The sequence below is a fragment of the Amblyomma maculatum genome, chromosome 11 (genome assembly GCF_055883805.1).
Source record: "Amblyomma maculatum isolate TAMU_Amacu chromosome 11, ASM5588380v1, whole genome shotgun sequence".
Taxonomy (NCBI): domain Eukaryota; kingdom Metazoa; phylum Arthropoda; class Arachnida; order Ixodida; family Ixodidae; genus Amblyomma; species Amblyomma maculatum.
In genome coordinates, this window is record NC_139354.1 from 137,608,266 (window position 1) to 137,633,983 (window position 25,718).

Genomic DNA, 25,718 nt, shown 5'->3' on the forward strand with positions numbered 1-25,718 from the left:
TGACATTTATTACCGGTATCCTTATTTCCTGCGCAGCGCAGTCTGTCGCGTCTTTTCGTACTTCTCGCTTTTACTCAGCGCTGATTGCTTTTCTTCATGACGTCCACGTTTACAGAGGAACGTCGCACCTGCTCGTGCCTTTTTCATTCTCCATAGCAGTGCTATTATTTTAAGAGCGCCTAATTTTTACTTCCATCCCCCCCCCCTCCCCCGTTTTTTTTTTTTTTTTTTTTGCACCAGTCATGAGGAACGCACTTTTCTTCTGCAGCCAAGGACATCATTCATTTTCTCGTGGTGCCCAAACTGCGGACTTTGCTATCTCCCTCTGTCATTTCTCGGTATAGGTTATTTTCCATCGATGCAGTCGTAAACGTGTTTCTTTTCGACTCTATGCCGGGCAGTTTCAAGCATGGGTGGCCTCCTGCTCTAGATATAATACCAGCCACTTAAGCGTCTGTTATCGTCTTCAATCCTAGGTCGTTTTCTGCACGCGGACATTCCGCTTTCCTTCCTCCCTCTGGGCACAGTTGTGAAACTTTGTGAGTGCTTTTGAGTTCAGGTGCTTTTTGTTTTCGAGTTCAGGTGTTTTGTTTTTGTTTTATTCCTGGCGCTTGCTTTGTTCTTTTTACGTGGTCATGTTAGCACGGTTCCTAAAGAGGGGCGTGTCTGACGTCCTTTTACATACCCTGGGCTTTCTTTGTCTTCGTCATTTTTGTCTGATAAATATATTTGTGCATAAATTAAGCCAGATTATAGCTTTATTTGTTATTTCCGTCTTCCATCCTCAGCTCTGTTCGAAGAGACAACGCCCCTTTACGATTTAATGTGGCCCGAGCCGTCTTTTTATATTCAGCGATTATTTGCTATGTCGTTCATTTTGAATCCTCATCGCTCATTGAGTCTGCTGCAAAATCATTGCGGTCTGCTGGGCTCTCCTTGAAGCCACCGGCGTTGAATAGTCGCATTCTAATCGCTTCGAAATGTTCCTTAACGGAGGGCCTGCTCAGGCGATTTAAGGTACGTCTTCCTGTTAGGCTCCTTTATTCGCAGCCTCATTACCTTCGCAATTACTGTTTTCTGACACAAAACTATTGCGCTAATAACAAGTTCCTAATTGGTTGTAAGCGGATGCGCAGCGTTTAAGTTAATAGCTTTGCATTCTTCGAGGACAAGTCGGTTGTGGACAACGTTGCACTTGGTTCTTTCCATCGTAGACATTTTGACTATGCTGCTGCAGCTAGATCGTCGCACTTCTATAAGGAATGTATTTGTGAGTCCAGTGGCCATTTTTTCGCGCTCATTTGCACTGAGTTCCGGTTGCAGGCTAGGCTACATTGCCACGGAAGTTGTTACTTTTTTAAGATATTTTTTTCTTTTTGCATCGGCACCATCTTACCTGGTGCGGGAAATTTGAGCGACGTGAAAAGAACAAATAACGCTGAGTACACAGGCTGCGTTTTTCTTAACCTTCTTGCCGCGTGACGCAGTCGTCCACTTTGTTTCGGTAGTCTGCAGTCGAACGCCGAATTGCGCGTTCTCTGTCGTGTCTTGAAAGGCTTCGTGACACAGTGTAGAGAGGTGAAATCTAATTTCCGGCCATCGTTCGGTCCCATGAAGTCGTTCCGCCAAAATTGCTGCATTCAATTTCTCTCTTTCGACATATTTTCCTTTTCTGCCCTTCCTTCCCATCGGCTTGCTGAGTACCTCTGCGCATGAGCATTGCTTCGCGGGAATATTCGGTAGCAGTGTTCCCTGCAGAGTTCTTTGACATTCATTGAGCGACATTTTCCCCGAGCTCGATATGAATAACCTTTGCAGGATGAGGACGGAGGACATGAAGGCAGGGAATTTATTGAAGCTTAGCTGTCTTCTCCAAAGGCTGCTTCGCGGTCAGGGGAGGCTAAGCAGTAAGAATTTCTTAAGCCGCTGTTAGCGTTTTATTTCATCTGTCTGCACCTTCCCGCCTCCATCGAAGGTGAAAGGCCCCGACGGCTTCTTTTTATCGCTTTTCGCTGCGTCAGCCACCATTCCCCGGGCGTCGCGTCCTGTCTCTCTTGCACAGCGGAGGAGGAAAGGGAAGCACCGAACTCCCCAAAGGGGAAATTCCGGACGGCGAGCGTCGTCTTCTTTGCATGGGTGGCGTGTTTTTCACGCCGAGAGCGTTGCGTCCATCTCCCGTGCTACTGCATGCTGTGCTGCGCGCACGGACGCAGTCGTTCGCAATGTCCGGCGCGTCTCCGGAGCGCCCCACGGCGGCTAGGCCTTCCCGCTCCTTGGCACGCGGAGGGTTTGCCGAAGCAGGGCCGGAGAGAAATCGGAATAAAGAAAGATATTGGTGGTGTTTGTTCTTTATCTGAGCGATGACTGGTTGTACGCGAGCTGCGGAACCCCGTTCCGCGCCGCTTTTTTCCTTCGCTCGCCTTTGGCGATGTCGGTTGTGTTCCGGAGGCCAACGCCGGCGACGTGATCTGCCTGCGCTTCGGCTGTCGTTTACCGAACGTCCCTCCCCGCTTACCCTCCGTCGCGTAGGTCTGGCTATACCCAAGCTTCGTAGTCCGCTCTTTGTTCTTCTTTTTCTATTTCTTTTTTCAGCTGTCTGTACACAGAACATGTGGAAAGGAGTGTACGTAAAGCAAGGGAGCAGAAGGACGGGGATATGGGTTTGATCACTTCCCGCAGAAAACGGGGTCGTTTGTTCCTGGCTTAGTCATGGCTTCTGACGCTGGAAAAGGAACTAAAACCTGTTCCTGTACTCTTGCATGTGTGCGAATGGTGACTTTCTGAGGTTTGTGATCTTGACTTCCCCTGTTGGATGACAGAAGCGTCGTGAGTGTGATGAACCCCAGTCAATTTTGTTGCGATGCGGTTTGTGGTTCTGGTCTCTGTGGAGTTAGCAGGGGCGATTCGCTTCAGAGTACGTCGGAGGAAAAATAGTTTGCGTAGGGCATTTGCTGCAACGTTGTCAACATGCTCTGTCCAGGAGAGGCTACTGAAGATCCGCCGGCCAAGGTACTTGTATGTATACACTTGAGAGAGAACATTGTTTTTAGCAGTATAGTCAAACAAGAGACGCTTCTTTTTCTGAGTTATACGCACGAACACTGTTTTATCATAACACACATTTGCCATTGGTCACATCACGCTATCACCTTAGTGAAATCGTTATTTAACCGGACTAGAAACTGAGATGTTATCGACAATATCATTAATAAAGATCAATAAGAGGAGTAAGTTTGTTTTTTTGTCTTTCTCGATACATTAACGACTTTATCGTGAGTGCTGCACTACGTGGATAAACGTCACGATATTCGCGGACATGGAAACGCAAGAACTTACCTTTGACATTTGCACTCGATGTTGTTTTCCACTAATGGCGCTCAGTCATTGATAAAATGGCGTTGATTTTTTTTTCAGCTCTGTTAAATAAATAGTTCATTTTAGCTTGAAAGATAATGTATTCGACTGCATCGGTCCCACTCTCCTCGTCGCGGGAGGTTTTATTTAGTCAGATCTGCTAACACGTCGTTGCTTTTGTATTTTTACCACATTTGCGTACCGCGCGTGTTTTGGGAGAGTAGAAGTTCTCGACAGCATTTCAGTATTTAGAATCGTGTGAAGGCAGTGAAAGGTTGTAGGTGCGGTGAAGCACTTGCGCCTTTTAGTTTCGGGGAAAATAAGCACTTTTAGTTTGGACCAGTTTCTGAATTCCTTCGCCCCCTTCAGGTACAAATATTACATTCAAGCGAGAACGTCAAGAGAGAGATTCCAGCTCGTGGGGCCCTTCCTAGCCAACGTCATTCTTTGCGCGACGTGGACAAGCGAGCGAACGACACTTGCGCGTGTCTCGACTATCGCCGAGTCTGCACAAAGTCGGCTGTAGTCGGCGCCGCGACAGCCTTCGCGCGAGCGGGAGAGAGGACGCTCCTCCTCTAGCCGTGCATTGGTATTCTTTCTTTTCACTTTTTTTCCGCCTCTTCTTCTGGCGGACGTACAACCGGTGGCTGCTGTGCAGCATCACGGAGAAAGCAGGCATCGGCTCTCGGGGCACGTCTCGCCGTTCGATGCTGACACCTCTTCCCGCGCGCCTTTCGCGCGCAGGCTTTGGCGGCGGCGCCTCTGCGCAGGTTGGGCCGCGGCGTCTCTCGGCCGATGTTGGACGGGTTCCGATCAGGGCGTCCGCATGCACCCCCCCCCTCTCCCTCCCTCACTTCATCACTCTCTCTTTCAGCGATTTCGGTCTGGGGTACCGCTTGATTGCTAAAACAAAGACATTGCCGTATCGCCCCTGCCCTTGCTTTCTGTGCGAGTTGAAAGTTTCATTGGTGGGTTGCCGGTTGCTAGCGCCACTAGCCAGTGCGCTACACTGGCCCCAGCTTCTCTTACTTCGACGCGTTAATGCTTCGCACGAGCATATATGGGTAAACGTAGCCCTGTCACCCGGCATGCTCTAATTCATTATTTAGTTGTATTAGTGAGGATTACACTAAACACGTACCACTAACGATGTATTTTTTGCCCCTGCACCATGAGACCTCCAATTTCCAGCACGGACAGTGCTGGAAACCGCCCAATTCTTCCTTTGTTTACGGCGTTGTCACTTTTAATGGGCCCGTGCAAATACGGAAGAATGTATTGGCGTCCCCGACCCCACTAGTCCGTAATAGCGGATTACCTGAAGTTCGTCTATTTTCCGTAAACAGCGGACAGCAGAGAGACGCGGCCGCGTGGTGGCGGTTGCGTCATTTCACCACGTAATAAGCAAGAGGGGGCGAAGCCTGCCCCCGTCGCCAAGATTTGAAGCCACCCTCATCCCCTCTTCACGTCTTGACCGTTTTCTTTCTTTTTTATTCGTTTTTCTTCTCGACATCTATCAACCATGCACGCTGCAGTCAGCTCGAACAATGGGTCTGCGCCCGGCAGCAAAGTCTTTCAATGCCACTGACGCCAACGACGTTCGACTGCGCCCATCGCGCCGGTTTCCAGCCGATCCAATCTTTTCCCGACCGACGACGACACATATATGTACTCTCTGTTCATACGGGAGACGCTCCTCCCGTCCCCCCCCCCCCCCCCCCCTTTCCATCTTACCTTTTCTGAAGGGCCGGCCTTCATTATAGGCATGGTGTTCGACCCTGTATATATAGATCTTCGTGCAACGCTCTACGAGCACATACAAAGAGATACTGATGAGGGGAGGAGTACTGGCGGCGCCTTAAATCAACTTGTGTGACCCCTCCTTTTTATTTTTTTTTTCCTTTCCTTAAGATTGCTGGTCGAAGGCCGTCACTGAATTTCTTCACGGGGCAACGTTTTCTTCCCACTGTCTCAGCGCCGCATTTTTTATTGCTTTGGTTTCTGCAGGTGCGCTTTTCTTCGCTTCCGCTCGCGCACTTTTGGTCGTCTCGGAAATGGCCTGGCAACGTGATTGGTTTTTTCCTCGTGAGGGCAGGTGCTTTCGGGACTCTGCGACCTCTCCCATTTTTGGCCATTCACTGCGAACGAATGGAGGCATTAATGGGAATATGTGGCGTCTGGTCCTCGTACGCTGGTCTCTGTTTCCTTTCTGTGAGAGTATGCCTTATGTATACGTGCGTTTGAGAGCTTGTAAACCTTGTAAATGTATTCATCTTTCGAAAGGTTCTGTAGTGAGTATGGCCGGTATCTTCCAGTTTTGTAGCGCTTTCGCTCCCCAGTTGGCGGAATGCTCGCCTGTTATTTTACGAAGAAGGCGCTTCATAACGGGATCGACTAACACAGCTGCGGGCTCATGAAACAAGGGGGAATTGGGTGGGAAGCATTCTCGTACTACCTGCAAAGCTAAGAAGGAACGTTTCGCGCCCAACAAATTCCTATCCGCCGAATTCGATCAGTCGATCAAATCAATCAATCAAATCAATCAATCAATTTATTTCGCACTGAGGTAAGCAATTTACAACTTCAGACTTGGTAGACGTCAAAAAGTCGCGTGCTACGCTTTTAATTCATAACGAAGGCTAATTAAGGAGTGATGAAAAGCAAACATAAGACTGCGATGTTTGCTTTTAAGGGAATTTCCAATTTCACGGTGATCGTAAAGTGGCTTGGTTCTTCAAAGACAAATGTTTAAAACAAACCTGAAACCTCCTAAAATACAATTTTTTATCCTGTGTATCCCCCTTGCTATTAAGCATGATACCATAGTACTTGATAGTCCTTTTTGGGAATGGCGGGGGTGAAGGCGAAGGCGAAGGGGGGAGGGGGGATGAATTCTTTGTTCTCCAGAATGACAAAGCGCATGTCAAGGTACAAATAATGCGTAAGAGGCTGCGGCCTTATCAATAGAGATGGAGGTGTATAGAGATTAGGACAGCCTGTAGTGCTTTTTGCAGTGGTAAAGTCATATAGGCCGATTATTTCAGTCTGGCGAAGACCGTGCCAGATAAGAAAGCAGGCATTCGAGGAGGTGCATCTGTATGGTTAGCATTAGTAGAAACGAAACGGCGAAAAAAAATCTGGCACCGAATCCTCGCGGTAGTTTTGTAAAGGTTATGGAGATTAGGGGCACGGCCGCGCAATTCCATTGAGCGGCCGTGTTAGGGTGGTCAAATCAAGGATCGAATGCCATGTTGCGATAATTTTCATCCCCCGGCAAGAAAACAAAACTTCATCGGTGGCGTGACAATTTGATAAGTCATAGTAGTCTCGTCCTCGAAACTAGGTTGACTGGATTTTCTCCATCCCTTACCACCGCCTGTCAGTGTGCTGCATTCTCGTGCGCTGAACGAAATATCGCAAAGCGTTGTAGGCGTTCTGCAAACGCTACAAACTGCGATGACAGCGAACACTGTGACATCAAACGCGATCAGATTATGAACAGAAACGCGTGGCATCCTCACCTGGAAAAAGAGGAATGAAAATATCGAGGCACCTAATATAATTCCGTCCTGGAATGCTGAACTCTCTATCTCGTTAATTTTGGGCCTGTCGCCTCATCCATGCTGCTCTGGGTAAGTTGATGTGATACGAGCGGAGATATTAAGTTCCCTGCTACAGTACGTCAGCGTCGGTGACGGTGCCAGGTTCGTTGCAATTACTCTCGATCGCCTATACCTATGGACGACAGTACGGGCAAGATCCCCTTTATTGAGCACGACAGCCCTCCAGCGAGAACACCCAGCAACGACTACTACTGCTCCCGGCTGCCGCCTAACGAACGCCGTGCTTCCTTCCTGTGCGCGCAGAGAGCGAGCGCCCACTTCACCCCTCTCCCTTTTTCAAGTGCTGGGAGAAGTCATTTAGATTGGTCTCGTACAGACGCCAGAAGTTTAAACAAACACGGTGCCATCGCGACAGGAGTGTGGAGAATGAGCAGTCACAAAGCGAAGCGCGACAGAAGCTTTTTATTTGTCTTAATCCCATCTCCTCCTCTTCCTGTGGGGCTCCTCCTCTCTGCCGTTGTACTCTTCACCCGTCTAGCTGGATAAACATTGCCATTCCTATGCAGCTTTCGTGGAAGGAAGGGGGATGCGAGGGAGATTGGTTTCGGCCCGTCGCGCGATTGTCAAAACACGGAATGCGATCGCAGGCCGACGAGGGGCGCTTATTATTGCGGGAGACACGCTGCCGAACCCGACTTCAGAATTCCCTCCTTGCCACATCTCTCCCGGCCTCTCGTTGTTCGTCCCCTGCGAGGGTGGCTCTGCCGAGCGCTTCGCGAGGGTGCGGGAAAGCCATCCTGCTGTCGCGGCGGAGTCGTCTTTGCCTCGGGAGAGCGCGATTCGCAGTACGCTTCGAAAAAGTCAGCCTGTTTATGTAGTGCGCTTGTTTTTGTTTAGTCGTTCCTTCTCCTTCCGAACAATATTGTCGTTTTTTTTTTTAGTTTTTTTTTTTTCCAACTTGATATGCCCGACGGTGCTGCTTTGAACGTGGCAGCGGTGAAGACGTTCTAAGCTTTTCGAGGATGTCGCAGATATTGCGCTTTCTCGCGCAAAGGATTTGAACACGGCCGTGCCGGAACTAACGATCAAAATGTGGTCATGAAAAATCAATACACGCGAGGGGGTTTTCAATGCATCCTTCTCGGCGTGTTCTATGTTTAAGTCTTCCTTTGTGATACTTTTTTTTTTCCTTCTGGTTCAACTGTTTTGACCGTTCTTCTTCCATCTTGCGTTATACTCTAAGGTAATTTCAGAGGCGCGCGCCTAGTACTGGTCTTTGAGGCTATTTCTGCGGGCGAGCGCTTGTCGCATTACGGGTGGCATACTACTTTGTTTCACTTCTTCAGATCCCGCATTCAGGGAAATTACTTTTGGGCGAACTTCGTTCGAAGGATTCCACATAGCCAAAAAGGCGTGATCATCGTACACCGTCATCTCGGCTATCTCCGGGCTCCGCCGGACTGTACCGCCTATAGTGTTTCCCAGACGTTGTCATCGGGGAATTTACCCAAACGACTCGAAATTAGCGTCGCCCGAGTGCAACGATTGTGAATAGTCGGCTCTTTTAACTGGCGCAAAGCGTGGTGGTCTCGAAACACGTGAAGGCTACAGGAGTCTTTTTCTAAACGCCTTCTACGGACTCTTGGGTTGCGAGCGCAGTCTTTGCGCCGGGAGCGCTTCCTTGTATGGCGGCGATGCTGCTTTTTAAGCGCGCTGTCGACTATCGCTTCCATCTGTTAATGTGATGCTTGTTTTGTTATTTCCCCCTAGCAGTTTCATTCTAGGTTTGTAAAACAACGAAAAGCGTGTCATATAGTGTAACTTGTCTTTGCAAATTACGAGCGCTGCGACAGAGAACAACGAGAGAGTAATGACAAAGACAGGCGCTTTGTCTTTATTGCTTGTGCAGGTTTGCTCTAAAGTTCTGAGGCCATAGGGCCCGCTTTCGAGCATGTGTAGTGGTAGGTTAGGACGTACTCGAAACTCGGGTTCTCTGTGAAAGATGAGACATGCGTCATTCTCGTCTCTTAGAACTTTGATAGTTATATAACATTCATTAATACCCATAGTACACACCGCTTAAAACAAACCATTTCGGATGAAAACTTTTTACCAAACCTGTATCTCCATGACCTCCGTTTTTCGCAGCCAAGAATTGCTAATTGCCTTTTCCTTTGTTGTTAACGCATCATTATTTTATTTTGTACTAACCATTCGCGCAACTGGTTTTATATTGTTAGCTGCATGCCGGAATCTTATGGCGCACCAATTGGCCGGGAAGGTTTCATTGAACTCAGAGGTCCCTTTTCATGTTTCATTGGTATCTTTGTTCACGGTACGCGAATGGCAACGGAATGACTGGCACTTTACGCTTTCGAATTTTCCGCAGATGACTAGACTAGACCATTGATTTTGGGAGGAAAAAAGAGGCGAAGCGTACACGTGCACAATTCCCTCCCATGTACATTGTGTGCCCCTTTTGTTTCCTCTTCCGCATGGTACGCGGCCAAGCAGACAGACGCCGGTGTTGGCCCCGCAGGCAGCGTCTGTGTTCGAACATGGGTGACGCCCCTCGGCTTGTCCCCACCCCCCCTTCTCCATAGTGTCGGTGGTCACGACTGTGTCCTTTCTTTGTCTCTGGCTTCACTGACCGACCTCGTGTTTACCTTTAATCTTGGCCATCTCGGCGGCCCTTCCTGTTCACATAGCCTCCCTCTACCCCACTGTGCCCACCTAGCAGGGCCCGCGCGATTCCGGCTTCCCTGTTCCTCGCCCTCCCCTTGGCTGTGTTGTTTCATTACGGTGAAGCCACTGCTGCTCCTGTCATCGCCGTTTTTTCTTTTCTTGTTTTCTATATGTCTGGTCGCTTATTACTTTCTTCGTGATGCGTGGCCGATTCTAGGAGGCGCTGGCCTCGAAAATTTCTTATTTTGTATCGTTTATTGTTGTTTATCGACCGTCCGCGAGAAATGACGGACGTCGTGTCCTCCGCTCGCAGCCGCAAGTTCGGCTTCTCGGTGTTTTCATTTGCCCGGGACGAGTGTTTACGCACGGAGAACTTGGTAGTGACATCTCCCTGTCCCTTGGCGGCTCCAGTTAGTGCGCGTTTGGTTGAGTTAGCTTTCAGGCCTGAGGGAGAAACAGTAACACCGCGAGACAATTTAATTAGCTGGTATGGATGGCGCATTTTCGCTTTTTCTTTCTCGAGCGCAGAAGCGTCACTTTGACGCCAGATCCTCTTACGTGTGCACCCTTGTCGCTGCTTTTGGGCTCCAGCTGAAGAGTAATAAGCTTTGTACACTGCAGTGTGCATTCAACCTGGGAGTACAAACATTGCTCTTCGGGTTATTTCTTTTTCTGGTTTTTCTGGCCACTGACTTTAACTTTCCTTTGGGTTTCAATGGTTGGATGCAAGTTACAGAAGCAGCAGCAGGAAATAAAAAAAAAAAACTGCTCCTGACCAATTTTTTTTTCTTGTACTTCAGTAACGAACAAGTGCTTGCAATGTGATAGCGGATGAGTTTTACATGGAGGCTAATTTTTTTTTCTTTACTAAAGTGAGAATACATTCTCGATATATCACATGTCGAGACGAGATCTAGTTTGGAAAAAAAAAAAAATGCTGGCACGCATATTCGTTAAAAACCATTCAGTTCATAAACTTTATTCCTTTTTATATGGAGGCACCTGTGACCCGGTCACTGCAGTAAACTAAATCGGCATCTGAGTGTTTGAAGCTTGCGAACAAGTTGGGAGTCAACATTTTCGCGCCGGAAAGTTTCTAGACTTTTGACAATTTTTACTACGTGGTAAGGAAACATTCAACTGTGGATTCTTACCTGCTGACTTTGAGCGCTGTATGGTGGTCATCTGTGCGAGTGCGGCTCAGTACACTGTAGACCTGGCAGCTTATATCGGACAGCAGCCACAGATTTACCATAATAAAGCCTCTCCCAAAGTTGAGCTGCGTACAGTTCATGCGTCCCCTCTTCCGAGATGGTTGGGAGGGAGGGGGTGGCTATTATAGCCTTCCTTTCCCCCGTGCCGCTGCCTCTTCTATGCGTTACGTGCACAGTATACCGCGTGGCGGTGTTGTCCGCGGTCCTCGTAGAGGGACCAGCGCCAAGCGTGTTTAGTGGTCCGCACCGCTGTTTACACATTTGGCGTGCGGCAACGCTCGACGTGGATCGGCCGCCGCAATGTGTAAACAGCAGCCGTGCGGCCTTTTGCGTTCGCTTGCGCGCGTTCCCCCACCGTGCCTGTAGGGCAGCTAGCTGGCCGGCCTTGTTTACTTTCAATTTCTTCAGCGCGCTGTCCTCCCTGCCTTCCTTTCGGCACTTCCCCGCCACTTTGCCGCGTTTCTTTCTGTGTATATGCGTGTGCGTGTGTGCGCGTTTCCTTTTTGTACAGGTTCCTGGATATTTAGCCAGCCATGCTGCTAGGTGCGTTTTATTCGAAGGATGCGGAAGTAATGACTACGTCTTTCAGTAAGGTGCAAGCATGCGTCCTATTTGTCTGCTGCCATTATATAGACGAGTGTATTTTATAGAATGATTCAAATAATGCGATACAAATCGGAGGTGATTTTGATTGTAGCGTTCGTTTCAGGCACATGCAGTCAGGGAGTTTGATTTAAAGGGTTTTTAGCCAGTTAAAGCTGTTCCTGGCAGTTTTAGCCCTTTAAACTGTCAGGTTCTATGATCTTCCGCTGCTATAAAAATATAGTTATTAATTTAAGGCGTGCTACTATACCTTAACTGTGTGGATATATAATCCTGCCCCTCTCACCTGCGATGTCAACGCACGTTAAAAAATCCCAGCTGGTCGAAATTGCCGGAGCCCTCCACTTTGACGTCCTTGATAACGTCATTCCATTTGGGACGTTAACCCACATAAGCTAAACTTAACTGTTCGAACTCTCATAATGCCACACAGGGAGCCCAAGGTATGCCCAACGGAGAAATATATCCAGGGACTCACGACTTTAGCCTGTAATCGAAACCTTCATTTTGCGACGTTCGGTGATCTGTCCATCTCTGCACCGGAGGCGAGAAGCGACCGCACCGGATGCGCTCCTCCATCTTCCTCTGTGTCCCTTCATCCTCCACCTCTCCCCAATCTCGCCGCTTCGCGAAATTATCGCCACCCGCGGAAGGAAATTAACGGCGGTGGTACGCACGTTCCGCATCCCCTGCATCGCATGCTGTCGTGCCACGCGTGCGCTCGATTCGTTTCGACGACTCGCCGAAGCGCGCGCCCGGGAAAGGAACTGCGCTATGGAGGGAGATCGAGGGGAGTGGAGGGGAGAAGAGGACTTCTCGGATTTAAATCAGTGAGGGCGAGAGAGGAAATGGGGAAGACGGGATGGCAGACGCCGAGATTAAAGGGCTGTGGACGCGCAACTGAAGATTCGCGCGCACGCGCCGGCGCACAGCCCCATCCTGTATAGCATCGGGTGTGTGCGTGCGTGTGTTCGTGTTTCCGCGCAGCGTTTTCCCCGGGCGGCGAGTTTAGCGGCGTCTCGAGTTTACGCACGCTCAGCATCCGCTTCTCCCCGAGAATCCCCTAATTCCCTCCCGCTTTTCCCCGCCCCCATGTGCGTGTCTCCCCTTTGGCTCGAGTTTCGCTGTCTCCCCACAGCCGATTCCGAGCTGGCTGGCCGGCCGCTACACTTTGGACCCCGGAGCTGTGAGGCATTTGCTAATCTCGGCAACTTGTGTACACATTGCGAAAGAGCGGTTCTTTATTAGGGGGAGGGGGGGGGGGTGATTCAATTTCACAAACAAGGAAATTGAATACATGTCCATAGTGGCAAGCTTGAAATTATGCACGCAAATTACATGACACTATCCCGAAACGACAAAACAGGAAGACTCGGCAAATGCTAGTGTAGTGGGCGCCTCCACTAGCGCTTGCGGTGTCATCTCGTCCTGGTTTCGCGCTAGTGCTAGGCTTCGAAGATTCAAACACCGGCTGGCCCAGGTTTCTGTCTTAAGCACGAACTTCTTTATACGCGGGACACTAATCATGCTCCGTGGTCCCACTTGCAAATGGCGAGTCTGCCGGGACATTCGTATTCTTTCCGCTCGGCCGTCATAGCGAGAATCCGTGCAGCAGCTCTTTTGTTAACCGTGTTGTGTTGTCTGTGATGTGATTTACTCAGAGTGCGAGCTTGAAATTAAACAGATATCTTTGCCCGCTCGGAAGCTCGCGCCTGTTCTCGTGCTTGGTGTCCGAGCAGCGGTTCAAGGTTGCCACGCTTCATTCGGAGGAAAATGCGCTGATAGGGATGCGGCTTGTGGGGAGAGCATTCCGCCTTTCCCTATCTCGTCGGCTGGATCCCTTTAGCATGCAGCGTACGCATTGAAGCAGTACAGCATCCGCGTTATGGCAGGATGCATGTTCACATCTCATTCCCCCTCCCTTTTTCCCGTGTGTAGGGATCAGGCGTCGCGTGCAGGAAGCAACGAGATGGATCGGTACAAAAGGTCGCGAAGGGAACGGCTTGGGGCCATGGAGGAGGCAAGGGCCGTGTCGGAAGGAATACGAAACGAGCGCGAGGCGTCCACCCCGTGATGTTGCCCAGCGGCCGACCGGCGGGAAAGCCCATTCTCGCGTGAAACGAGATTGGACGTGATATGCGGCTTCGCTATGCCGGGTATGCGGGAGTGCGCTCTCATCGCCGCTCGGGACGAGCGTATTACGCGGGAGTTTCGTGTGCTGCTAGCACTGCCCTCCCGGCATTGCCCCCAATCTGTCCGGCTTCCCCCTCGCACGTACGCGCGCGATGTCCGCCGCGGCAGCTTGCAAAGGCTTCGAAATGCCACCGGTGCGGGATCCCGCTTTGTGAACGCCTTACGTTGCGCTGCGCTAATACAGGCGCGCCGTGCTCGCCAAGAATGCCTTTGAAGTATTCTGCCCTGCGGGCCCTGCATGAAAAACGCACGGTAGTGTCGCCATGTTTGCAGGGTGAGTCGGAGGTACGTGTTAGACGCGTTTTCATTTTTCCCTTTTTGTTTCCCTGGGAGACGTTTTTTGTCAGCGTACAGGCTTAACCAGGGATCAGGGTTGTCTTTTGAGGGTTCCTATATAGAGGGAGATAGAGCGAGGGGATATTCGATTTGCCCCTTCAAATCTGAATATATTGCCGAATCAGTAGTGGATCACCAGGAATAATTCCGCTTGCTGTGCAGTGCTTGAGGATTTTGTTTAGTTCTCGCTTTAGTGTAATGTTAAACACACGCCAGAGGATACTGCATGCATATTTATTTTTTATAGAGGGCTTCCTTTTTTATTTTGCGTCTCGCACAAGTGTTCCGGCAAAAATCCCGGCAAGTACGGAGTAAGACACATCATAGGCTAGTAGGGCCTTTTCCAATGCAGAGGTCTTCCCGCAGTGCAGCACACGCGTAGGGGGGCAAACCGGGGTGCGGATTCTGCACGCGGTCTTCGTCCCTGATCTTGCCGGAATGCGTGCGCGTTTACCGAGAAGCCCAGGAGGGAGGTCGCGTTTGGCCGAGCTACGGCTGGCAAACACTCTAGCGCGAGTCAGAAGGTGCATAAACGCTACCCGCGTTGTTTATGCGTGAGGGCTGTGCGCTTGCCCTCCCTCTCTCCATCGCGAATCGCGCACGTTTTCTCTCCGTCCCTCCTGTGAACCGCGCAGCCCGGTCTTGATCTGCGCCGTGTGTTGTCGCCCCTGCGAAAGATGCGGGTGCCGGCAGAGAGGGCCGGGTCCGGCGCGGGGAGCCATCGATTTTCCGCGGGACTCCCGCTGCACGACGGTGTAGAGCGGCCCCGACCACCGACCCGGGAGCACGGAGGAGGCAGGCGATGCGACGCACGCCCCGCTGCTGCTACAGTGCTCCCGGATGCGAAGCGGGGAAGCGGAATTCCCCGGGGAAAGAAGGGCGAAGCGGATACGCGTAAGGGAAAATAATAAAGCGAATGAATCGGAAGGGCAAGACGCGTCTCCGACCGTAGCACGGGGCGCCTGCGGAAGACGACGGAAATCAGGGGACGGACCGGAACTTGTCCTTTACGTTCGGGCAGTTGTCGTTGCAGGGGGCTCCTGTGTAGCGATGTTGTAAGACAGTCGCTGGACTTGCGTTGTGGCGAGGCGCAGGGATGATAGCGGGAAGAAAAGCACCGTCCGAACGCTCCGGTTGTTCGCCGGCAGTGCTGTTGTTTGGCGATTATCAACTTTAAACCGGGCGCGTCGCGGTGATTTCCCGCTTTGTGTAGGGAACTAGCGGATCAACGCACTGTGGAAACGTTGGCGGTACAGTTTCGTCTCAGCACTGCGATAGAAGAGGCTTGTTGGGTCTGCATTTCTTCGCTACTTGGTCGTGCCGATGTGTAGAGGGAACAATGACTTACGGGAATTGACACCTGGACGTAGTGGAACTGTCAGCGGAAAGATTGAGGGGGATAAAAGGGAAAACGTACATTTTATGTCTGTTAGTGGCACATAAAAAACTAACCGCGAAGCTATAGTTTGCTCGTCCAGTTATTGCACTTTCAGGTTTGTGAGCCTGATGACCGGGAGGATATGAAACCGAGCAAATGGTAAACCCTTAGTTGGGAGAACGAAATTGTACAGATCTACGTACTGTAAGAGTACGTACGTACTCTTACAGATGTAACTCTCCGTAAAACGGTCACAGGTTCACCACGCTTGAGGAAGCGCATCTTTTATTATGGAATGAACGTAAAGCAATTTCCTTGTCACCCTCGAACACAAGTAAACGTGACACTTTTGTTTGCGTGCGGGGGTGTTCTGCGAACGGTTTGTGACCGGTTTTTGTTTCAGGGTTTTGATTGGTTTCTTTGTGTGCGTTAATACCTTTGTGTGGGGTGGTCCACAAATGTGTGGAAATATCAGATACTGTCTGAGATAAGGAGGCTAAGGCGAGATATTATTTGAAAGACTATAAGAAGGGAGGATTAAGGGGGGGGGGGGGGGTTACATTGATAATGATTTATTCGACCTTCTTGAAAATGTTGAGGTTAAGAAGCAGCTTGTTCCGAATAGGTCTACGCTTAATGTGTGCTGTTAGCCTTGAAATAGTATTTGTACACAAGAGTCGCTACGGTCGTCGTGTGTGCAGCGTCCGTTGTTGACGCCTTCTGAAAAATTTCAGTGCCCTGCAAAAAAGGCTGCCGTTGTGAAAGCGCGTTCCTTTTGCCCCACCCCCTCCCCCCTTCCGGCACGGAAGACTGTGGTGCGGACGCAGTTGTGTGCGGGCGGAAACGAGGAAACGGAGCCACTAGAAGCGCCGTGTAATGGGCAGTTATAAGGGACTGCCGTTGGGGGCGTGTGCTATAGACACCGCAAATGACTCGGCTTTCGCCCGATGGAGGTCGGGCGCACTGCTGGAATGATAGTCTTCTTCGTTAGCCGTTGCTTTCTTGGTCGGTCAAGCCGGAAGACAGGTTATAAAAAAATGAAATGTGTCGTCGGCCGGACCGACGGTCTGCGGCATACGCCAGAACGCGGTTGGTCGGCGTTTGGGGCACAATGGTCGCTCCTTGCAAATAATTTACTTTGCAGTTTTATTTTTGTTCTTTTTTTTTCCTTCTTTAAGGGGGACGCGGCTGTACGGGATAGCAACTTTCCTCGGGAGCTGATTATTCGATAGTTTGTATTTCTGTATCGTCTGCTCGCTTGTTTCTACCCCCCCCCCCCCTTTTCTTTTTTTTTTCTTTCGTGCCTGCGTTTGCGTGTACTCCGGAAGTGTGTATCGAAACTGCGTCCTCTCTACGCGGCTCCCGGTGGTGTTGCTTCCACTCCCTCTAATTTAGTTTTTTTTTTTCTGGTGCGCCGCATACATCACGGCCGCCTCGCAGATCGGGTGGTGGTTTTGTCGCTTGACGAGCGCTACTTTGTTTTTACTTATTTTCCATTGGTAGCGCTATCTGCATTTTTTTTTTCTTTTTCTCACGCTCTCGACCGTGGTTCTCCCCCGTTTTACGGCGTTTCGTGCCGCTCGGAGGGCGGGACCGCAGTTCCGCGCCATGCGTTGAATGCCGCGCCAGCCGGATCCGACTTGTCCGCTTGCGCAAGGTCGTTTCACGGCCTACGGGATAGCTGAATGGCGTTTATGAGGCATGGATTCTTCTGTGCCCTTTTTTTGTTAACTTTGTTTGTTTTCCCGGTGACGCGCGGAGAGATAGGGTTGCGTGGTCGTTGTCCCTTCCCTGAGATATAGACGAGTCCTTTCATTACGGGCTTTCCCTTCGACCCAGTCCGTGGCGTTTCGATCCTGCTCATGCAGCCTGGCTCGACTGGGGGAAATTGGCTGGTTCCTTGCGATGTACTCATCTCAATGCTCTGTCTTTTTTTAACACTGAGCTGACGAGCAGTGAAGAAAGAAGGCTGTGACGAGCCTCCACTCCGTTAGATAATGGATTCGTCCTGGCGCAGTCACGTCCGCCATATGCGCCTCCCCGCTGGTTAGCTTGTCTCCGCTACTTTGTGGCGCTGTTGATAAAGGGCTGACAAATATGACATCTGAATGCGTGTCGCCATTAGTTCCGCACGATTTCGTAATGAACCACTTTTGCGATAAGCGCGGTCACAAAGCTCCAGAGAAGGAGACAAGGGTCTGAGAACGAAGGTTACTGGTAAAGAACAATTATGCGCCCTTTTGGCTTGCTTTCCAGTGCAGGCGTTTTCCATATCTCAATCCGTGACGGGTAACCAGCGGTACGAGTTCGCCACAGCCGATTCTGTTCATTTTCTGATACCGTTTTAAGAGCACCATCTCTTTTCGTTCCATGTATATTTGGGGCGGCTGTTTAATATTGGATTGTAACGTCGGTTAACGTTTTTTTGTTATCGGCTCGTCGATTGGTCATGGTGCAAACTTGGGCGGAGCTCAAGGAACGGAGCGCCAGTGAAGAGACAAGAGAAGGAAATGAAACACGTAGATCCATACGATGTAGGTGCCAATACTTTGGACAGATAAATGAGTCCGATAGAGGAGAACTCTGCGCTCCACATAAGCACCGCATGATAGAAGAAAAAGTTGTGTAAAGAGGAATTATGACGTGTCGTCGAATATGTGAGACTTCGAAGAAGGCAGCCAGTGTTGTTTACCGGTGTTTCTCTTTTTCCTAGAGGAAGTCCCGTTTTTCGTCGTCCGTTTTTGTTTTTTTTTCTTGTCCAAGGATGGCATGCGGTGACGTTGGCGACACGCGCACAGGCGGTCTCTCCGCAGGCGGAAACGGCCCGGAAGTAACTTCCGATACCCGTTCTTTCATCCTCTAGCAGTGCTTTCTTTTTGCGCCACGTGCCGTTGAAGTTCCACTGTTTTTGTTTTTCCCTCCGGCTGCATTCTCTGCATTATTTGCCGGCGCTGATAAAAACCTCCGCGATATTTGAGGCATTTACAGCCCACCTCTCCTCGGCGAAGACGGTTTCACGCCAGCGGAATTTTCTCCGCGGAGGTAGGGAACCATTTGCGTGAGTCACTCACGGCATAGCTACTGTAGTGTGCTGAAAGGTCAATTGAGTCAAATAAATTTGCTCGAAATGTTGCTGCGATACTGCGTACGACTGAGTGTCGCGTGTTTCAGGCTTTGCATTGTTTCCGCGCTAGGGTGAAGTCGCTTGCACCAGTTAACATACGTACTCTTGATTAGAGCTGCTAATTGTTACCGGCATTGCTTCCTTTAAAATGGAAGCAAATTCGCACTCAGTTTTGATGGTTTCATTTTGCTCTTTCGACTGCTGTGCCACTATTCGGGATATGAAGTTAATAGAGTTGACATTTCGGTTAACATTTCCATCAAATATTTATATTGCGGCGCTCTCGACGTTTTAGGCATCCAAACTAAATCCTTATTTTTGTTACTATTTCCTTTTCTGATCTCTTGGTCTCTCACCTCGCTGAGCTGCAAAGTTATATGCCCACAAACACGGTCCGTAGTAGCCCCAACGAAAGTTACCTCCAGTACTCCAAACAGCGTGCCACTTCCATTAGCACCATCCTTGGTACCGTTGATTTTGTGGTGTTCTGTAAACACGTCACGAACCAGTGCTGCCTTCGTAAGCATGGGCAAGAGAAGTAACCGTCCTGGATTCGCCATTCCCCTTTCGCAGCTTTCACGAAGCCTTCCTCATTCTCCCCGCTGACTTAGCATGTGACCTCCTGAACTCACGACGCTGGCGCTTTGAAGCAGATCCGCCTCACGCTGTGTGTATATACCTTTATACCGTACATCGTCTTAACTGTGAACGAAAGTCCAGCGAGCATGGTTACCTGTGAAATAACCGGAGCAGTATCCATGACTGAGTCGCCACTGCGCGTTCTTCTCACGAAGCGATGCCCCAGACGCGTTGGGTTTGGGAGTCGGAGCCTGAATGCGGCGCACAGAGCACCCGCCTTCTCCCTGGAACCGTTCCTCAGAAGGCCTAATCGACTTAAGTGTCAAACATTGTTGCCTTTTCAAGCGTGGTAACTTTCTAGTTTAACAATGGCAAACCAGCCTTAAAGTTCGCCCCTTTTTACCTGCGTATCAGCCGCAGGAACAGTGAAGACGAATTTATGCCCTGCTTTCTGCACCTCCTGGGTAGCTGATTCAGAAGCAGACTGACGGGTAAAAATTCAAATTTAGCACAAACACTGAGAAAGGCAAACCAAATATTGACTGAATCAGAATCATCAACTTTGTTCAATATTAATAACCCTAGAAAATACTCAAGCGCTGTTTTTTTTTTTTTTTTCTTTGTTAAATGCTCACCAAGCCCCGGTTTGTCCCAGTGCACAGGCTAGTCAGAGGCCTAACTTCATATTAATGGCGCACTAGCGATATGGAACGCTTGCGTAGCATTGCCAAATTGCTTTTCTGGGTTAGTTGAGCTTACTCCCAGTAGTCCCAAATTTCATGGCGGTGTGCTCTGTGCTCGCTCAGTGTCCGTGGCACCGATACAGCGTCCGTGTGCTCCATGTGGCGGGTTGCGTGCGCAGCAGCGGCCTCTCTCGAGGCCGGTCGCGCTGCCGCCTGCAGCCGAGCCTCCGCCGGGGGGACCGGAGCCACCAGCATCAGCACCAGGCTCCCGGCGACCAGCAGCAGCGGCTGTTGCGCCAGCTGCTCGAGACTCAACGGCGCCAGGTTCTCCTGCACAGCCTGGCCTGGCTCAGCCGCGCCGCGCTGGCACCCATGACACGCGCCGGAACGGGGAACACTGCTGAAGGCGGCGCTGGCGCCGCGGCCACGGGGGGCGTGGTCAACGGCGGCGTGGCTACTACGGCGAGTAGCCGCCGCCGCCTGGGCAAGCGCCTTCGCGCCAAGGCCGCCCAGCTGGCCAGGGAGACCCTGGGCAGGCAGCTGCTGCAGGGACTCGTGGCACGCAGCCTGCTCAAAGGGGCCAGAACGCGCACCGCGGCCCTGGCCGGCGCGCCCCTACCCTGGCTCGCGCTGCTGGTAATGACCGTATCACATACCAGTCCGTGTATTTAGTGCTTCGTATAGAAAGTTTTATAATGGAAGCTTAAAATATGTGACACCAAGATTCATGCCTTATGGAATCCAAAATTAAGAGACTGCTGTAGCCGGCCTGACATTGTATAATGTTGTTACACTTGGTTTCGATTAAGTTTTGGCTAGTCGGAGACAGAGATCGCGCATTTGATTTTTCGTGCCACCCGAGAGCCAGTGGACAAAAACGCTAGCCTGGTTAGTCCTGCATGCTGATGAGTCCCTGCGGATCCGAGCCATACAATAAAAAACGCTCGTCGCCACTTGAGGCGTAGTTCGGTGTCGTGAGTGCTTATTACTTCTTGAGCTCACTTGAGGAACAGTCGGTGAGGATGATAGGGGCTCTTTATGCAGCAAAGGTGTGGTGCTCTCTCGCGATGTCTTGCTCAGGTTTAGGTCTTACTGCTGCCACGGGTCAGATAAACGGTAAGCGATCGGTATGTACGGCTCTGCTGCATAGGTCGGCGGCACGAGGGCTTGCTCACTCATATTCGCTTCCACTCACACTCATACCTACTTGTTCTCACCTAGAGCTACTCACAACCACGGATATTCACCCAAACTCACGTCCACTCGCAATCACAAGCAGTAATTCGCACTGATGTCCACTCACACTCGGAACCACTAACTTCTATGTTCATTCACTCTCACGTCCTATCCCACTCAGTCGCACTCACGCTCACATTCACTCCCACAGCCACTGTCCACTCGCTGTCGCATTCACATTGACTCGCTCTCATAACCAGTCGCGCCCACTCTTTCGCACTCACATTCGTTAGTACGCGTTTCTTTATACGTGGAGCGCAAGGTGTCTCTGTACTGTCTGATTTCAGCATATGTTGATAACCACAGGTGTTCGAAAATATCCAGAGCCCTCCAGTATCCAGTTTCAATAGTCTAAATCGCTTTTCGGCATTCAGGTTTAAACGCCCTAAGCCAAACTAAATATGACGAATTCAGTGATGCCTTCTCTGCTCACTGTGGCTATCGAAGAACACGTGCGCTATCTTGGGCTCCCTGCCACCCACATCAACCTATAATTCTTCACATCTCCTCACAACCACTCACTCACATTCACGTACGTACACTGACACTTACACTCACACACTCGCACTCACTCTCACATTTTCTCACTCGTGCTTGCACTCGAGTCCTTTCACACCGACTGCCACTCATTTACGGTCAAAACCATATCGCATTCACAGATTGCACTCATGAGAAAGTGCGTCTACCTATGCTAACCATCAAGAGTGTCCATTCAAGCACCAGAAAATCATTTCAAAGTACTTATCTTTTGACGTATGATGGCAATGTCGCGTACGAAAGTACCTTCTTGCAGAGAGCGTGCGTTTCTGGCGACGCCCTGTGTAGTTCTCGTGAACTTCCGTTCTTAGCGAGTGTTAGAGCACGGCCGCTCAATGGAGGCGCCCAAGTGCGCCTCCATTGAGCGGCCGTGGTTAGGGATGCTCTCAAAAGAGCGCTGTTCTCCACGTTGCCATCGCCGGGAACGCGCGGGTGTCTCGGGCGGCGGGATATAAACAGCTCGCGCAATTCGTCTCAAAACTCTTGGCACTTATGATGCCGAGTGCCTCCAGGGCATTGTAGTTTGTAGTGGCGGTTTGGCTCTATTCTTATCCGTCTTGGCAGGCGCGCCTTCATTATGAGAGAGTGGAGAAAAGCGTGCCAAAAGGTGCGAATGTGTTGTGCGCCTTGTTTTCTCCCGAGTGGGCGGATCGTGTACGCGCTCGGACCGGTCCTCGACTGGTTGTTACGACCCGTGATTGTCCTCCTCGTGGCGGCCACTTAGTGACGAAGACGAATGACGCGGCAGGACTGCTACGTCGGCAGAGACTATTATCACCTCGCGAGAGGAATCGCGACGGCTGTGAGAGGGCGGGTTCGGGAAACAACGCGCCGGCCTGTGATCCGGTTCATTAAGAGGCGTCTCTGCTTGGACCTTCCCTTTTGTCCTGACAAATGGACTCTGGGGAGTCGGTCTCGTCGACGGGGCTGGGGACAGTTGTACTCCCTGATTGGCTTCGATATCGGCGCTGTAGGAACGACTCGATTGTTTACGGCTTTCGGCGTACTTTGCGCCCTGCTACGAAATCGCGGTTAGCGCTGGTTAAGCAAGGCAGTGTGACAAGCTTACGACTCAAGCGCGCGGTCAAGAACCCTTGGTTCTAAGCCCGCCATTATGTGTCCTATGAGCTCTGGTTTTTCCAGCGACTCAACAGTCCCGGCAAACTCCGCGCCCCTGCATCGAGTAGGGGTCGTTTGCTGGTGTTGTATGGGGGCTCCGAGGATTCGCGCTGGTAGGTACGTATTGCAGCGGCTTATAAACTCTGTGCGGCGTTCACTATTCTTTCGTAGTTTTAACGTGTCGGAGCTGGTGTCATTTTATGCTGTGCCTCCCGTGCCTCAGTAATCGACCCGCATAATTAAAATTTATTATCTCTGTCAAGCTGATAAATGTGGCTGCGTCTAATTCATAATGTATGCCCAAGATGTTGACATTCCGGGGTTGCTAAAGCTGTCTGCGCTCGTACCCTTACATGCGTTATGGGCTTGCTTATTAACGGTGAGCGTCACGGAATGCTAGGGTGACGGAAACTTTCGCAAACTTCGCTTGACGAACGGAGCGGAGAAGCACCTGTGGATGCGACGCGTTTTGCCGTTGGCTACCGGAGCCCAACATTCTTACAGATGCTTTATCTGCTAGGCCTCCTGTACCGAGCAGACTACTCAAAATTAATTTGAGACCAGCAGTTACGGTGCCGCATTTTGGTCAAGTCCTGCCATCGTACGCGACAGAAGTCGCACTACGGTCTTGAAAAATCGTCGTCGGGGCGCTTTCAACCACTAGACACTAATCGTGGGCGCCAACAATTCCCGGGCCTGTTCCCTGTCTTCCCGGCCTAACGCGTCAGACCCTCCAACGAACTTACCACGGAACTCTGCGTGTTTATCGCTACAGCTGCTGCATTCTTACCGCGCGCGACAGTTTTGCGGGTGCACGCCGGAACTCAACTTTGGAAAGTCACTCCCTCGGCCAAGTTTCAGCTCGCGCCTCTAGTTTGGGAAAACTCCTCTCGTTGACACGCCGACAGTCCGCATGTTGTTTCGCAAATTCGGCTACGCCAGTGAAAGGAATGTCTTTCTGTCTCGCTTCTCCTCTCCGCGTCGCGCGGCTTTACCTGTCGCCACTCGCCTGGGCGTGTGCTACCAAAGTGTGCGTACACCGTCGCGGACTGATCAGTGAAGCGTCGGCGACACTGTGCGCTGTCGACACGGCCAACTTTTCGGATAGGGTTGTGTTTTAGTGGTAGGGAGGAGGTATGGAAAAGAGCCTGGCAGCGTTTATACACTACCTGGCCACGGCCCGATCGTTTGTCAAGTGTCCTGTCCCGACGCCCTGCCAGAGAAGAAGAGTGCGCCGAGGAGCTCTCGGTGAAGCGGCGGCGCGTGGAGGAACCCTTTGTTTCCGCCTGTCCCGTCCTTTGTGTGCGCTCGCCGAGGCCGAAACACCGCCGCTTGCCGTCAGCGGAGCTTTGGACTTGCTGGAGCGTGCTTGTTTCGCGTTTCGTTGCTGCGGTATTGTTTGCTTTTCTCCCTCTCTCTCTCTCTCTTGCTCTGCACTTCTCCCGCTGCGCGCTTCGCGGAAGGCTAACATTTTGCGGAGGTGACTTCCCCGGCAGGTCGCGCTGCGGCTTTGGGTTGGTAACGTGTACATGGTGTGTCGTGTTTTGTGGGTCCCAGCGAAGGGCCCAGCTTAGTTTCGGGCCGCGAGTTCCGCGGTGCGTGCTGCCGTCGGAGTGGCGAAGGGAGTGGCTTGCTTCCTTCGCATCCGTGTTTCTTCCCTTCGTTGTCGCTGAACCGTGTAATGCTCGAGTCGGTGCCGCTGCAGGCGTCACTGCTGCATTGGAGAGTAGCTCCAGCGTGGCTTAGTTTGCTTGAACTTTCAAGCTAGAGGAGTATAGAGTGCGCAGTGACTATGTAAAGGACGCTGCTCGAATGGTAAACGCAGGAGCGAATCTATACGGTCGGTTTGGCCATGCGATGAGAAGTCAGTTGCTGAAAGACACGGCGACGGCCAAAGGAGAACGCGGGGAAAAGTTGACGGGAAGGAGTCGAAAGGCAGCTGAGGCCACGAGCGAAGGACACTTTCTGAACACAGCAAGCCCGCGTATACTGGTGACATAATTTGGACGAAGATGAGCAGCTATAGGAATGCCACTTCTGTTTCTCGTGCCCGCATGTATTGCAGCAGCAAGCAGCAGTGAGCAACGCAGAGCAGGCGGGACAGATAAGGTGACGCGGCACTTGCGCCATCTGTTGACAGCGCTGAAGCGGTGCTTAGAGCTCAGGTTTACCGAAATCGCACGCGCTTTTCCTCCCGAGTTGAGTCACAATACCTAGGGTAGTCGCGTTTTCAAAATGCTAAAAACTGGTATGGCTATTGCCAATGACCGGCTACAAATTCCTAATTACAACTGGATGCATATGTTAAGAATGAAGAGCAATTAGAAATAATGAAATAGGTTACGGATTAATATTTTAATACTGGAGTAATTACTCTCTATTCTCCATCTTTTTCTGATGGCCGCCAACAGTGGTACGTTGTGTCCCAGGTGTTCACATCCTAAAAAGCCTGTGCTTAAGACTTCTGGTCCTGCTTCTCTGAAACACCCATTGCAATAGTACGCAGAGCCCGCTTTCCCCTGGAAGCGCTGTCAGCGTCATTTTAAATGAAACACAAATAAAACTAGTAAGCGCCGATACACTAATAGTTGTGTATCCCCTGTATCAAGCCGCAGCAGAGCTTCGGCTACTGTCCTCCTAGTTTGGAATGCTTTCGCTTATTTTACACAAAATGCGTCAAATGCTGCAGTTTACGCATGAGCAGAAAGGGCCGACCAGGTGTTGTTGTTCGTGTGATTAGTTCGTGTTGCGTCGCTCGCATATCTTTTTCGCACCCGCTGTCGACCTCAAAAACACTGTACTAGCGGGGCATTTGCGTAGCTGCGCACTTTGCAGATCGTTCCCCTCCTTGTGGCTGTGTTGCCGTTAGCGCGAGTGGTCTCGTTTTTCGCGCGCCAACTGCCCGCACTGGATAGACGGAAGGAACTCTCTACTAGGTTTCAAAAGTATGTTTTGATCCATGATGGCTAGACCGCCTTGTCCATATTCGTGTCATTCCAGTTACGCTCTTCTTTTACGCGTGACCCAGTGGACAGCCGCGGCTGTCGCGCATGCGCACATACCACCGGGAGCGCGAACTCCGGGCGTCAAAGCACATCGAGAAAATGCACTCAG

The 25,718-nt window shown here is 50.9% G+C and overlaps 1 protein-coding gene across 23 annotated transcripts in view; it reads left to right on the top strand.

Moving 5' to 3' along the window:
* LOC146175052 (CUGBP Elav-like family member 1-A) overlaps window positions 1–25,718 on the top strand; it is a 566,960-nt gene that overhangs the window by 323,138 nt on the left and 218,104 nt on the right. For 12 of the 23 annotated variants that reach the window (XM_084584440.1, XM_084584437.1, XM_084584436.1 and 9 more), the window contains exon 2: window positions 19,892–20,348. The exons of 10 other annotated variants lie outside the window; for them this stretch is intronic. In XM_084584440.1, coding sequence (XP_084440566.1) covers window positions 19,892–20,348 — 457 coding nt within the window. The remainder of the gene's footprint in view (window positions 1–19,891; window positions 20,349–25,718) is intronic. One more of the 23 variants, XM_084584438.1, reaches the window with a different exon arrangement.